At 42.1% G+C, this 14,363-nt stretch overlaps 1 protein-coding gene across 2 annotated transcripts in view; it reads left to right on the top strand.

Moving 5' to 3' along the window:
• Positions 1 to 14,363, top strand: part of ANAPC5 (anaphase promoting complex subunit 5) — a 44,124-nt gene that overhangs the window by 3,754 nt on the left and 26,007 nt on the right. For both annotated transcript variants that reach the window (XM_040444140.1, XM_040444139.1), the window contains exons 3-6: positions 1,220 to 1,329; positions 2,172 to 2,364; positions 11,537 to 11,603; positions 13,707 to 13,808. In XM_040444140.1, coding sequence (XP_040300074.1) covers positions 1,220 to 1,329; positions 2,172 to 2,364; positions 11,537 to 11,603; positions 13,707 to 13,808 — 472 coding nt within the window. The remainder of the gene's footprint in view (positions 1 to 1,219; positions 1,330 to 2,171; positions 2,365 to 11,536; positions 11,604 to 13,706; positions 13,809 to 14,363) is intronic.

Below are 14,363 nucleotides of genomic sequence, written 5' to 3'. Positions count from 1 at the left end.
ACTTTACTTTTTTTTTTTTTTTAAATTTTTTTTTTCAACGTTTATTTATTTTTGGGACAGAGAGAGACAGAGCATGAATGGGGAAGGGGCAGAGAGAGAGGGAGACACAGAATCGGAAACAGGCTCCAGGCTCTGAGCCATCAGCCCAGAGCCTGACGCGGGGCTCGAACTCCCGGACCGCGAGATCGTGACCTGGCTGAAGTCGGACGCTTAACCGACTGCGCCACCCAGGCGCCCCGAACTTTACTTTTTTCTTAATGTTTTTTTATTTAATTTTAATTTTTTTTTTAATTTTTTTTTCAACGTTTATTTATTTTTGGGACAGAGAGAGACAGAGCGTGAACGGGTGAGGGGCAGAGAGAGAGGGAGACACAGAATCGGAAACAGGCTCCAGGCTCTGAGCCATCAGCCCAGAGCCCGATGCGGGGCTCGAACTCACGGACCGTGAGATCGTGACCTGGTTGAAGTCGGACGCTTAACCGACTGCGCCACCCAGGCGCCCCTATTTTAATTTTTTTTAAGTTTATTTATTTTTGAGAGAGAGAGAGAGACAGTGCAAGTGGAGGAGGGGCAGAGAAAGAGGGAGACAGAATCCGAAGCAGGCTCCAGGCTCTGAGCTGTCAGCACAGAGCCTGACACAGGGCCTGCACCCATGAACACTTAACCGACTGAGCCATCCAGGCGCCACGTTTTTTATTTATTTTTGAGAGAGAGTACAAGCCGGGAAGGGGCGGAGAGAGGACAGAGGATCTGAAGCAGGCTCTGCACTGACAGCAACAAGCCTGATGGGCAGCTCGAACTCACGAACCGTGAGATCATGACCTGAGCTATGAAACCAAGAGTTGGACCCTTAATTGACTGAGCCACCCAGGTGCCCCTACTTTTTTTTTTTTTTTTTTGAAAAATGGTAGTTAACATTAAACCTATTTCAAAATTTATTTTTCTGTATGGATCTACCTTGTTCTTTTATTTGCTGCAGGGAATTCCATTTTGCTAGCTGATGTGTTACTCTGACAGGTTTTATGATGAAAACGGTGATACTTTTCAGAATAATGGGAGTGACATTTTGAATTATCAAGTTTGTTTTATGTGCCACCATTTTCTATGAATCTCTGAATTGCTTTTAAAATCGATTTATTGGAGATAATTGTGGAATGTGAAACATGGAAAGATGTTTAAAGGGCCTTCCTAAAATGTGCACCTCAATTTTCTCATTCAGAATCAAACTGATGGCTGAAGGCGAATTGAAGGATATGGAACAATTTTTTGATGACCTGTCAGATTCTTTTTCTGGAACTGAACCAGAGGTTCACAAAACGAGTGTAGTAGGTATGAAGCTCTTCTAAGGAGAGCAGAGAATATTTTCATTGAAGTGAGCAGCTTTCTAAATCACATCTGTCATCACTCTGCTATCTCTAAACAAACACAGTGGGACATGTTTTAGTTTGTACTTACTGCCTTGCCATTTTGTTCTATGTTTAAATAATTGTCTTGTAGAAAAGTGTCTTCTGTTTTGTCTGTAGTAGTCCAACTATTAGCCCAGTCCTGCGGGCTTTTAGGGGTTCATGGCTCCTTCCCACAATCCTCTGGACTCCTGGTCTGCACTGTGCAACTCCCTAAGTCAGGGTCACCAACTAAACTTTTATGAAAAGAACTAAGTAAGAATATGTTATTGAGGGCATATGTGAACTTTCTTGATGCTGTCCTATTAGCTTTATATCCATGCTGCATCCATTTGGCTTTTTCACACGGTGGTTTTTATGTTATTCAACATCAGCTATTGTTGATCGCCTGTGTGCCAGGCTCTGGACTTACAAGATAGATAGGGACCTTCCTCTTAAGGAGATCCCGTACTGGTAGGGTGGGGCCAGATGGTGAAAAGTAAATAGGTAAATAAGATAATTCAAATGGTTCCAATAGCCATGAAAAAAGATATTGGATGGGTAAAGATGATGGAGTGCAGGGGTGGGGAGTGGATTGGGGACTGCACGACGCATTAGAAGAGGAAACCAGTTTTGTAAGAGATGGGGAAGAACATTCTAGGTGGAGGGAATAGAAACTGCAAACGTCTCTTTTTGATGCTTTTGAAGCAAGATTGCAACATATAGTATGAACTCTGTGTAACCTGGATTTCAATTAATGCCTTCGCCTGCGTATGTCTTATTTTATAGGTTTATTTCTGCGCCATATGATCTTGGCATACAGTAAGCTTTCTTTCAGTCAAGTATTTAAACTGTACACCGCCCTTCAACAGTACTTCCAAAACGGTGAGAAAAAGTCAGTGGAGGATGCTGACATGGAACTGACCAGCAGAGAGGAGGGGGAAAGAAAAATGGAAAAGGAAGAACTTGATGTATCTATAAGGTAATTTGGGTTTTTCGAATAGACATCCCTTTCCTGTGAAATAGCATAATTACAGGCTTAGTAAATCCTCATTCATTCAGAGTTCACATGCTGGCTACCATCTTTTTGCCTCTCCAGATCCAAGAAGTGGACCCATATGGGCTGCATCAGTGAGTGGGCAAGGAGCCCACTCTGACATCTGATTGGGAGGCACTGGTGGGAAATCCAGAGTGAGGAGAGTGGGGACAGGGTGTTGATCCACTTGCTCCCTTACTTCAGGGTCATGGTGGACTGGTTGTAGGGTCATACTCCTATCAGGTAGTCCTCCCTGCATTATTCTGGGGTTGGGGAAGTAGGAAGATTTCCCTGGCCTGGGGTGTAAGGTGCCCCACTGTTACCAGTTCTGGGGACTGTATTGTCCCTTATGGCTTCTCTGTGTCCTGCCCCTGGTTTTTTAAGTGGTCCTTTTTTAAACTCTTCTCACATCACCGTGTTTGAATGTGCCATTTGTTTCCTGCTGGGACCCCGACTGATAGTGTTCCATGTCAGCATCCAGCAGGAGCTAATGACTGAGTCAGTGAAAATGGATTGAGTGCCTACGGAAGTTTAAGCATTGGGGATGACGTGCCACTGCTCACCTAGTTGTTTAACCTCAAAACCTTGGAGTGTCCTTGGTTTCTCCCTCTTTGTCACCCTGACAGCTAGTGCTTCAGCAGGCCAGTCAATTGTTCTTCCACGATAGTTTTTGTTTTTGTAATTTATTTATTTATTTTGAGAGAGAGACAGACAGACAGACAGACAGACAGACAGACTCGGGGCTCAAACTCCCGAACCGTGAGATCACAACCTGAGCTGAAATCAGGAGTCTGACGCATAACCAACGGAGCCACTCAGACACCCGCATGATAGTTTGGACTTAGGTCATTTGTCTCCATCATCACTGCTGCCCCTGCAGCCCAAACACTGCATTTTCTTAGTGGATGACTTCTGTAGTCTCTTCACTGGCCTCCTTGCCTCCACTCTTGTCTCCCTGCAATCTGTTTTTCTTATTTATTTGTTTGTTTGTTTATTTAAGTAATCACTCCACCCAACATGGGGCTCGAACTCATAACCCTGAGATTAAGAGCCTCATACTCTATCAACTGAGCCAGCCAGGCACCCCTCCCTGTCATCTATTTTTCATGCAGCATCCGGGGGAGTCTTTGTGAATGTAAATCACGCCATGTCACCCTTCTGCTCCAAACCCTCAGCCATTGTCCTTGAAATTTAGATGAGAATCCAAGCTTATCACAGCCTCAGTGCCTGTGTGATCAGGCCCCATCATCCTCCCTACCTCTTGCTGCTTACTCTCCCCTTTACTCTCAGGAGTCCACCTGCTCAGGCGTGCTTTTGGCTTTGTGAACACTCCACCCTGACTTCTTCTGACTTCAGCTCCAGTGTCATCACACAGGCCTTCGCTGACCACATACCTGAAGTAACCTCCATCCCAAATATTCCTGGCAGCTTTAGTTCCTTCATAGCTCTTCTCACTGAGTAACTTGTTACATTTATGTGCTTACTCGTTTGTATCTGTTTCTTCTGCCTTAGCATCCCTTCAGATCTAAGACCCTTCTCTGTCTTGCTTCATTGCATTTTTGCCAGTGCTCCGTGTAGTGCGTGTCTCATAGAATGTGCCTGTGTGTGCTGGGTGAATGAATGCAGAAAATCAACATAGGCAGTCTGTCACTCACACTGGTGAGTGGTCTCATAACATACTTTTTATTGCCTTCCCTCACTTTGCTGTCTTGCTTCCCCTTCACGCGAACTGTTACCTGGGATCACCTCCCAAATAAACTACCGCTACTTGGAGGGAAAAACACGTGTGTGTATACATATGTGTATATTCCATATTCCCTGATCTCAAGGAGCCCACAGTGTGGTGTGGAAGACTGACACCCAACAGATCATTACACGGCAGTGTGCTCAGCTCTGATTTAAGTAAGCTTCACCTGCCCTAAGAAAGCTGGCTAACTGCCTTGGGGGGGGTGTGTGGTTCCTGTGAGTGGCCTTTGTATGGTTGTGATTTGTTTAGCACATGCTTGGGCTCTGGGCTCGAGGGATTATATAGTACCTTTAAATACTTCCAAACCTCCCTTACTTATCGTTGCTTACAAATGTCTTTCCCCTAGTGGAGAGGCAGGAAAGTGTGGGGTTAAGAGTCTGGTTGTGGCCTCGGACTGCTGGGTTTGAATTCTGACTCCTCCACTTATTCCCTGTGAGACTCTGAGCCAGTTACTTACCCTCTCTGTTCTTCAGTGTCTTCATCCGTAAAGTGGGGGATCTGATTCCTTCCTCAGAGGGTTGTTGTGACAATCAAATGTCAAGTCCGTGTAAGTGTTCTGAACTGTGCCTGGCGTGTAGTACATGTTCAGCAAATACTGGCTATTCTTATTCTCTTGTTTCTTTTTTAGCTGAGACCCCCTAAGGAGTGCATTGGGGCTGTCCTGTAGTCTTTGTTCTGGCTACTTAATATGCTTCAAGGAGCAGAATGTCACGTCTTGTAAAATGTTAAAATTCAGACTTGTTTTGCGTTGGCTTTCTCCTAAATTAATCCCATTTAATTAGGTCTAGCTACATTTTTTGTTTTTATCCTGTTCTAAGAATTCATTTGTGTGTGAGCCAGTGTATTTGCTATGAAGATGTATCATTTCATGTCAGATCACTATGTTGTACACCAGAAACTAATGTAACATTGTGTGAAAAAGAAAAGGAAAAAAAGTGTATAGTGATTTACAATGTATACAGAATTTTGGGGGGCGCCTGGGTGGCTCAGTCAGTTGAGTGCCCCGACTCTTGATTTTGGCTCAGGTCATGATCCCAGGGTCCTAGGATTGAGCCCCACATTGGGCTCCGTGCTGAGCGTGGAGCCCGTTTGAGATTCCTCTCTCTCCTCTGCCCCGCTCCCCAACTGGCGCTTTCTTTCTCTTAAAAAAAAAAAACACAAAACTTAAAAAAGTAGGGGTGAACAATTTGAAACCATAAGAACTGAGAATCAAATTGTGTACTTATTACAATTTTATATCTTCAAAGATGAAACTGGAATGTTATTTCACTTAAAATGTACAACATGCAGAATGCTCTGTAATGGTAAAAAAAAATGTACACCAATGTAAATTTTTATAATTTTCCAGTAAATGACATTTCTGGATCAAAGAAAAAGGTATAGCTTCAGAAAATAGCATACATATAGTAAACTGAATTTTGTCACTGAAATTAAGAGCTATATTATTTAAATATTCTCATTAAGTATTATAATGAGGGTTTTTAAATTTTTTTTTTTAATGTACGTAATCTCTACACCCAGTATGGGCCTTGAACTCACGACCCTGAGATCAAGAGTTGCATGCTTTTCTGACTGAGCCAGCCAGGTGTCCCTAGAATATATTTACATTAAAAAAAAAAAAAAAAAGAATATATTGCAGTTGTTTCTTGGTTCTTTTAAAGAGGGAAATCTTATTTTCTGGTGATCTTTTCTAATGTTTTATTGCATTTATGAAAAGTTTCTCAAGTTAGTCCTTTTATTCTTTTCTTTCTTTCTTTGTTTCCTTTTTAAGTTATTGGAATGTTTTCAGGTCTCTTTTCTTCAGGAAAGTTATTTTTTTTGCCCCAGAAATTTGTATTAAAATTAGAAAGGGGAAAGAAATATTGTATAGTTTGTAAATCTCCCGTCCTCCAATGAAATTACTCCTGTTTGGAAAGAGGAACCCGACTGTTAATTTAGAAGGGAGGGAATAAATATTCAGTCAATACGTGTTTGTCATTAAAAACAAATCCAATCATAGATGCACCTGGGTGACTCAGTCAGTTAAGCGTCTGACTTCGGCTCAGGGCATGATCAGGTTTGTGAGTTCGAGCCCTGTATCGGGCTCTGTGCTGACTGCTCAGAGCCTAGAGCCTGCTTCAGATTCTGTGTCTCCCTCTCTCTGCCCCTCCCCTGCTCACGCTTTGTCTCTCCCTCTTTCAAAAATAAATAAACATTAAAAAAATTAAAAAAGCCATCACAGAAGAGAGGGCACACTGAAACTTAGCCTCTGTGCTTCCTTTGCTGGCAGTTGCCAACGGCCTGCAGTGAGGAGCTGGCTGATAGGTTTGCCCCACGTGAGTCTGTAGTGGAGGCATCTGGTCTGCAAGCTGCTGCAGTTACAGCTTCTCTTTACTCCTAAAAGGAACTAACAGAAGTAGAAATTCTCTGGTATTTCTTCCCTTGATTTAATATAAATCTCCCAAATTTGTTAATTTATTCAACAAATAGTGCTTCCGATGTGCCAGGCACCCCGTTAAGGTGCTGTGTTGTCAGCCAGGAGGACAAAGTCCAGTCCTCGAGGGGTTACGTGGGGGAAGGTCAGATGATAGAGAGCCAACTGATAAGGAACGTAGTTTCAGAGCAATGCAGTGCAATGAAGAGGAGAGGGGACCCACGGGTGGGGAGTAACTGGGGGTTCCACTGGGGAGGGGCCTTTGGACTGGGAGCTAGGTAATGAAGGAGCCAGGGGAATTGCCAGAGCACACAGCTTCCAAGACAGGAGAAGCTGGCATATGGGAAGCATAGGTGGAGGGCAGTGTGGCTGCATCATGCCCTCTGGTCACATACCTCAGAAGGGCTAGGGTCCTTGCTTCCTCCTTGGATATTTAGTAACTGTTCCTGTCTCAGTCCCTCGCCTCCCCTGCTTCTGTCAATACCCTGCTCAGAAACCTCACCAGATTCCACAAAGTCTCCTCACCTGGTGTTCCAGGCCTTCCACAGTTGACCTCTGTGACCTTACCTTTAGTTTCTAAGCTTGGATCCCTGGCGTCTTTTGTTTCTGTTTCCTGAAATGTCTTCTTCCTTCCTCATCATTTTCTCTGCTCCTTCCCGACTAGCAAGTGATTTTCCCACTTCTCAGTACAGAGTTCATATCACCCTTGGCCTTTACCATTTACTGCCATCTTTTCACCTGGGCTGGCCTCAGCTTTCCCCAAGATTAAGCCTTTTAGCACACTGTATATCCTCCAGGACCTAAACTGGTGTTTGACGTATTGCAAGTGGTCAAAAACAAAAAAATAAAACCTTTGTGGATTGATTAATCTCATATGTATTTTTTTTAAGTGTTTATTTATTTTTGAGAGAGAGAGACAGCTCAAGCAGGGAAGGGACAGAGAGAGGGAGACACAGAATCTGAAGCAGGCTCCAGGCTCTGAGCTGTCAGCCCAGAACCCAATGTGGGCTTGAACCCATGAACTGTGAGATCATGACCTGAGCCAAAGTTGGACGCTTAACTGACTGAGCCACCCAGGAGCCCTGATTAATCTCACATTAAAAAAATTTCAATTACAGTGGTAGATTTAAGCCCTTTAGGGGAATTTCCAGATTCCTGAGAATCTTACAAATGCCATGTACTAGGTTAATATTAAAAATGCACATCTTTGGGGCACCTGGGTCGCTCAGTTGGTTAAGCATCCAACTTCAGCTCAGGTCATGAACTCACGGTTCATGAGTTCGAGCCCCGCATCGGGCTCTCTGCTATCAGCACAGAGCCGGCTTCAGATCCTCTGTCCTCCTCTTTCTCCTCCTCCCTATGCATGCTGTCTCTGTCTCTCTTAAAATAAATAAACTTAAAGAAAAATGCACATCTTTGCATGAGCACCTGGGTGGCTCAGTTGGCTAAGTATCTGACTCTTGATTTTGGCTCAGGTCATGATCTCACAGTTCAGTTCATGAGATCAAGCCCCCTTGCTTGGGATTCTGCTCTCCTCTCTCTTTCTCGCCCCCCCTCAAAATAAATAAGTAAACATTTTTTTTTTAATGCACATCTTTGCCAACTTTTGAGTACAGTTTTACAAGATTCATGGACTCCTTAGAGCCCATCCCTGAACCCAACTTAAGTGCCCTTGATTTATGGACTAGTAAGTCTAAAATTCTGTCTCAGCTAATAACTGAATTTATAAGCAAGGTATACTTGAACTTTTTCCTAAGTGGGTAGCCTTTTTCCTAAATTGAATACTTCTGTGGCTTCTTAAGAATTACTTTTTTCCTGCATATATTTGTGAGGCCTTAAGGAAACCAAGGAAGAGTCAGTAAAGGATGGTTTGGGCCATGGGGTTTTTACTTGCTCTTCCCAAGCTGGTTCATGTCAGCCATGATTGCCACCATGGAGGCCAGAACCAAATTCGATCTTCATTTATGGGAACTGTATTTCCGTTTCTTATAGAATCAGTTTGCATGATGCTGATTTTCTGTATTTTATTAACCTTATTGCTCCTGTGTCCTTCCTTATAAGCTACCCCCAATTTTCAGGGACAGGGGAAGGGTTTAAATAAAGCATTTGGTAACTGTGAGCATTGTGGACTTCTAAGATTTTGTTTTTAAGTAATCTCTACACCCATCGTGGGGCTCCGAGATCAAGGGGCGCCCGGGTGGCTCAGTTGGTTGAGCGTCCAACCTTGGATCGGGTCACGATCTCACAGTTTGTGACTTTGAGCCCTGTGTAGGGCTCTGTGCTGACAGGTCAGAGCCTGGAGCCTACTTCAGATTCTGTGTGTGTCTCTCTCTCTGCCCCTCCCCCTCTCACACACTATCTCTCTCTCAAAAATAAACACACACAAAAAAAATAAAATTAAAAAAAAACAAACCAAAACTTCGAGATTAAGAGTTGCCTGCTCTACTGACCAAGGCAGCCAGGTGCCCTGAGTGTTGTGGACTTTAGAGGCAGATGGGACCAGAAGCCTGTGTCTAGTTTCATTCAGAGTCTCACCTGTCTCTAGCCTTTTTGCATGCAGCCATATATAATTATGCCAAGCCTTGGGTTTAACCTTGGTTAAAGCGGTGTGCTAAGAGAAAAGGACTTCTTACTGTCCTGATACTGTTTTCCATTTGAGAACTTGGCCTGTGAATTTTTTTCCATTTCCCTCTAGGTCACTATTGTGTTACTGATCTTTGTTAGACCTGGGCTGGAGCTGGTTCTTGGCAGCTCTGATGGCTACAGAATCTGATACACTGTTTAGGGATTATTAAGTAATATTTAACAAAAATGAAGCCAAGAGGGGTGCCTGAGTGGCTCAGTTGGTTAAGTGTCTGATTTTGGCTCAGGTCATGATCTCACAGTTTGTGGGTTTGGGCCCCATGTCCGTCCAGCTCAGCTCTGTGCTGACAGCTTGGAGCTTGGAGCCTGCGTCAGATTCTCTGTCTCCCTCTCTCTCTGCCCCTACCCCCCTTGCACTCTCTCCTCTCTAAAAAGTAAATAAATAAACATTAAAAAAAAAAAAAAAGGCACCTGGGTGGGTCAGTCAGTTGAGCGTCTGACTTCAGCTTAGGTCATGATCTCATGGTTCATGAGTTTGAGCCCTGCATGGGGCTTGCTGCTGTCAGCGCAGAGCCCGCTTTGGATCTTCTGTCCCCGTCTCTTTATGCCCCTCCCCCACTCATGCTCTATCAAAAATAAACATTAAAAAAAAGAAAGAAAGAAATGAAGCCAAGAGAATATTAGAGCAGTGTTTCCCAAAGTGTTTTCTGTGGAACACTAGTACTTCATAAAAGATGTGAGGAAAGGATTCTTTGGTCAATTAGTTTGGTAAATGATACATTAAACAAAAGTAAATGAAGTTTCAGGGTGCCTGGGTGGCTCAGTCAGTTGAGCAGACAACTTTGGCTCAGGTAATGATCTCGTGGTTCGTGGGTTCAAGCCCCGCGTTGAGCTCTGTGCTGACAGCTCAGAGCCTGGGGCCTGCTTCAGATCCTGTGTCTCCCTCTCTCTCTGCCCCTCTCCTGCTTATGCCTCTGTCTCTCTCTGTCTCTCAAAAATGAATAAATGTTAAAAAAATAAAATAAAAAAAGTAAATGAAGTTTCTTTTTGTTGGATTTCTCTCAGGTGCATTATTAATCTCGAATTAAGATAGAGCATACAACTGTCTCCAAATTACATAACCCCAGAAGAATTTTTTCTTCTTTCAGAATATCCATTTATATATTATTTTTGTGAAAGTTTGAAAACTGCTTGTATTAGATGCAGAGTGCTTATGAAAACATTATTTATGAGTAAATATTGATTTTTATACTTATCAAAATCTTGTAGAGCAGGCATTTCTTAGAGTCATGTGGCAAAAGGGATTACTCATACTTTTCCTCTCAAAATAAGACTTTTCTATTGTGTATATGCAGATTTGTCAGGTCTAGGTTTATACCCGTATATTCCTTGTCTGTTAAATCTGCATAATCTAAATTTCTAGGCAAATGGTTATGTCTTAGGAGAAGCCACTTTCTTCTGCTCTGAAGTATCCCACATCTTGTATCTGTAGCAAGGAGTTAGAAACTCTCCATCCATTCATTTTCCAATCTCTTGAGTGCCTGTTTTATTCCTAGGCATGGCACTAGGTATTGGAATCCAGTTGCAAGTACGAGCAGCCAGGTGTGGCAATGCATAGGTGCTGTGCTCAGCCTCTCTAGTAGGAGACAGTGGCAGCTCAAATGAGAGATGTCAGGAGAGATTCTTGGAGGACATCACATGTCAGTTAGTCTTGAATGATGGATGGTGTACCGTAGTCCAACAGTGGGCGGGACAACGGGCTTTCAGGCCAAGGAAGCAGCAGGGGCATCTTGGTGCCGTAGGAGATCTGTGAGGACGTCATCAGGCTGGGAATGTGGGTGAGAAAGAAAAGGCAAAGGAGAGAGGTAGTAGCTAGGATCACTCATGGAGCATTGCACCTGCCCTGCTATAATAAAATCCCCAGTGTGGATTTTATTCTGGAAGCTGGGTACCACGATAGATTCGCATTGTAGAAAGATCATGCTATGTAGAATTTAGGTCTATAGCAGACCATAGTTACATGGTGTGAACTTTGGCAGGTCATTCAACATCACTTTTTAAGTATGTCTTTTCTATTCCTGAGAGGAGAGAATTAATTTTAAAAGTTTTTGAGATCTTCTGATGAAGCCATTTGACTTGGTTAGCATTACTGTTCTTGCTGTTGTGGAATTCTTTTTTGTTTGTTTGGCTTTTTAAGTTTTTAATGCCATTGTAGTTAACACACAGTGTAATACTGGTTTCATGTGTACAGTATAGTAATTTGACATTTCATAAACCCCTGGTGCTCAACACACGTGTGCTCCTTAATCCCCATTACCTAGTTCACCCTTCCATGTTGTGTAATTCCTTGTTATTTTTGTTTTATTCTTTTCCAGAGAAGAGGAGGTATCTTGCAGTGGGCCTCTCTCCCAAAAACAAGCAGAATTTTTTCTTTCTCAACAGGTATGTGTTAATTCTGTTATTTATCATGAACTTTAAAAAAGATATGTCATCACATACGCCTGTTTCGTTGGTAGGCTTATTAGTGAATCTGCTTTATTCCTTATTCTTGGTCCTCTTTCCTTTACTAACAATACAGTTGTGGTTATGTGTTCTTTCCGATTTTGTGTGTGATTTTCTTTTTCTTTTTCTTTTCTTCTTTTTTTTTTTTTTTGTAGATTTTATTTTTAAGTAATCTCTACCCCCATCGTGGGGCTCAAACTTAAAATGCTGATATCAAGAATTGAATGCTCTACAAACTAAGCCAGCCCAGTGCCCCATGATTTTATTTTTCTTAAAGTTATAATGCATGCTCATTTTATAATAGTGTGTGACTAACACAGGCCAAAAATGTGCTTTGGAAGACTTACTTCTCTTCCCCCAACATTTTATTATGGACATTTTTGAACAGAAAGAAAAGTTGAAGAGCATTGCACAGTGAATACCTATATACCCGTCACCCAGATGCCACAATTAGTATTTTGCTCTGTTTTTATCAATACATACACGTCCTCTATCCAGCCACCATTTCATCTTATTTTTTGATGTATTTCAGGTTGCAGACACCGGTACAGTTCACTCCCAACGTTTCTTTCTTTCTTTTTTTTTTTTTTAACCCCAAACATGTCTTGCTGGTGCTTTTGAGCCATACTTTTTCATTTGCTTGGAAACAGAAGCTGAATATTTTTCTCCCATGTTTTTTTTGAGCATAGAATTTTGATATTTTGTTCTACTTTTCTAATTCTCCTTATTTTGTTATTAATTTTCTTTTTGCAGAAAGATGTACTGTTTAGGTCTAGCTGAAAAGTCATAGAATCACCCCTGCAGATGAATTTCAGACAGATTAGAAAAAAACCCTCTAGACAACCAGTGAAGTATGGAGGAGACAGTATAGCTAGAGCCTCACCACATTCTCACACTTCATTCAGTCCGTTACAGGTGGATTAAAGGGTAAATGTGAATATTTAAAGCTATAATTAGACCAGAAGGAACTACATATTAACTTTTAACTGATCTCTGGGTGGGGAACGACTTTCTAAACATAAAAGCTGTGGAAGAAAGCATGTAGGAGAAGATCATTTGATTTTTCAGCATAAAAATTAAAAATGTCTGCATGTCAGAACACACTCTAACAAAACTAAAAGTCAAACAATAAAATAGGAAAAAGGATTTGCAATAAATATGGCAGTCACAGGGTTAATACTTTTGCTTTAAAAATCATATTATCAAAGACTTTGATGATGAGACAAACTTTATACTATTGAATAAAAAGAGCAGGAAGTAAAATGATATACAGTGTTCTAGTTTTATTAAAAATATGGTCTATGTATGCACATATAGAAAAAAGACTGGAATAAGACACTGACATATCAATAGTGTTATTTCTGGGTGGAGGGGTTACAGATGATTTTTGTTTTCTTCCGTATGTCTTTCCATGTTTTGGAATCTTCTATAATATAATGAATTCAAGTGAAATTAGAAATTATTATTACTTACAAATAAAAATTTGTCTAGGTAAAGTTGAAGAGTTTGTAATCAAGTTAAGTACTAATAATTAATTTAGGACTGGTTTTCTAACATATTTTATATAATCATTGCTGGTACCATCTACTTGAAACAGATAGCCAGGAGTAGGGCATCTGGGTGCTGTGAGGCCCTTTGCCAGGCTGGAAGTGCACACTACCTGCCCTGATGGCACTCACAGTCCGGGGTGGGGTCACACTGGCACTTTTAATGTAGGTTGCTAAGTACTGCAGGAAGGGTTCCTTCAGGGGCCTACGGGAGCATGTAGGGACTTACAGGACCTTACCTAGTCTAAAAGCTGATATAAGCAAGTGACTAAAGTCTACATGGGGTCCTGAAGGACAAGTAGGAGTTTGCAAGGCATGTGAGGAGTGTATGGATGGGGAGAGGGAGTTGGCAGGCTTTTTGTCTCAGGAAGAGGAAACGCTGTGGCCAAGAGGAGAGAGGAGCAGTGGGAAGGAACATAGGGGATCCTAGTCAGTATACATTTCCATATGCTGACCGGCCACGTCTTTCTTCTGAGTTGTCATCTTTAAATTTCAGGCTTCTTTGTTAAAGAATGATGAGACAAAAGCCCTCACTCCAGCTTCTCTGCAGAAAGAACTGAACAACTTGTTGAAATTTAATCCTGATTTTGCTGAAGCGGTGAGTCTTTTGAGTTGGAAAGCCACAATCAGGCTACTCTTTATATTGAAGAGCCATGCAAATGAGGATTGTCCCATTGGCCCAGTTTCTTGGAAAGAAATGTTGTTGGCAAGTCTATAAGCCTGGGTTGCAAAGCTTTCCCTCCTACCCCCTCATCCCTGGGTCATTAGGGGTTTCTTCAATCCCTTTTCTGTTGCTATTCCCATTCATTCATCATCTCTCTGAGGATGTGAATTATTGACAGATGATAGTTCAAGTGCCTCATCAGGCTCCATGCTGACAGTGTGGAGCCTGCTTGGGATTCTGTCTCCTTCTCTATCTGCCCCTCCCCTGCTTGCTCTCTCTCTCTCTCTCTCTCTCTCTCAAAATAAATATAAATTAAAAAAAATTTTTTTTTTAATTTTTTATATTTGAGCTTACAGTCTTCCTTAATACCTGAGGTAGGTGAGGTTCCCCCCCCCCCCATCACCCTCGGGTCCTAGTATAACCAGTGGCATAGTGGGTATATATGTGGCGTAAAACTCTGACACAGATCATAATGGGGCTCCCATTTTT

The sequence above is a fragment of the Herpailurus yagouaroundi genome, unplaced genomic scaffold (genome assembly GCF_014898765.1).
Source record: "Herpailurus yagouaroundi ecotype Mexico unplaced genomic scaffold, PumYag 191, whole genome shotgun sequence".
Taxonomy (NCBI): domain Eukaryota; kingdom Metazoa; phylum Chordata; class Mammalia; order Carnivora; family Felidae; genus Herpailurus; species Herpailurus yagouaroundi.
This window is presented reverse-complemented; position numbering and strand designations above follow the sequence as displayed.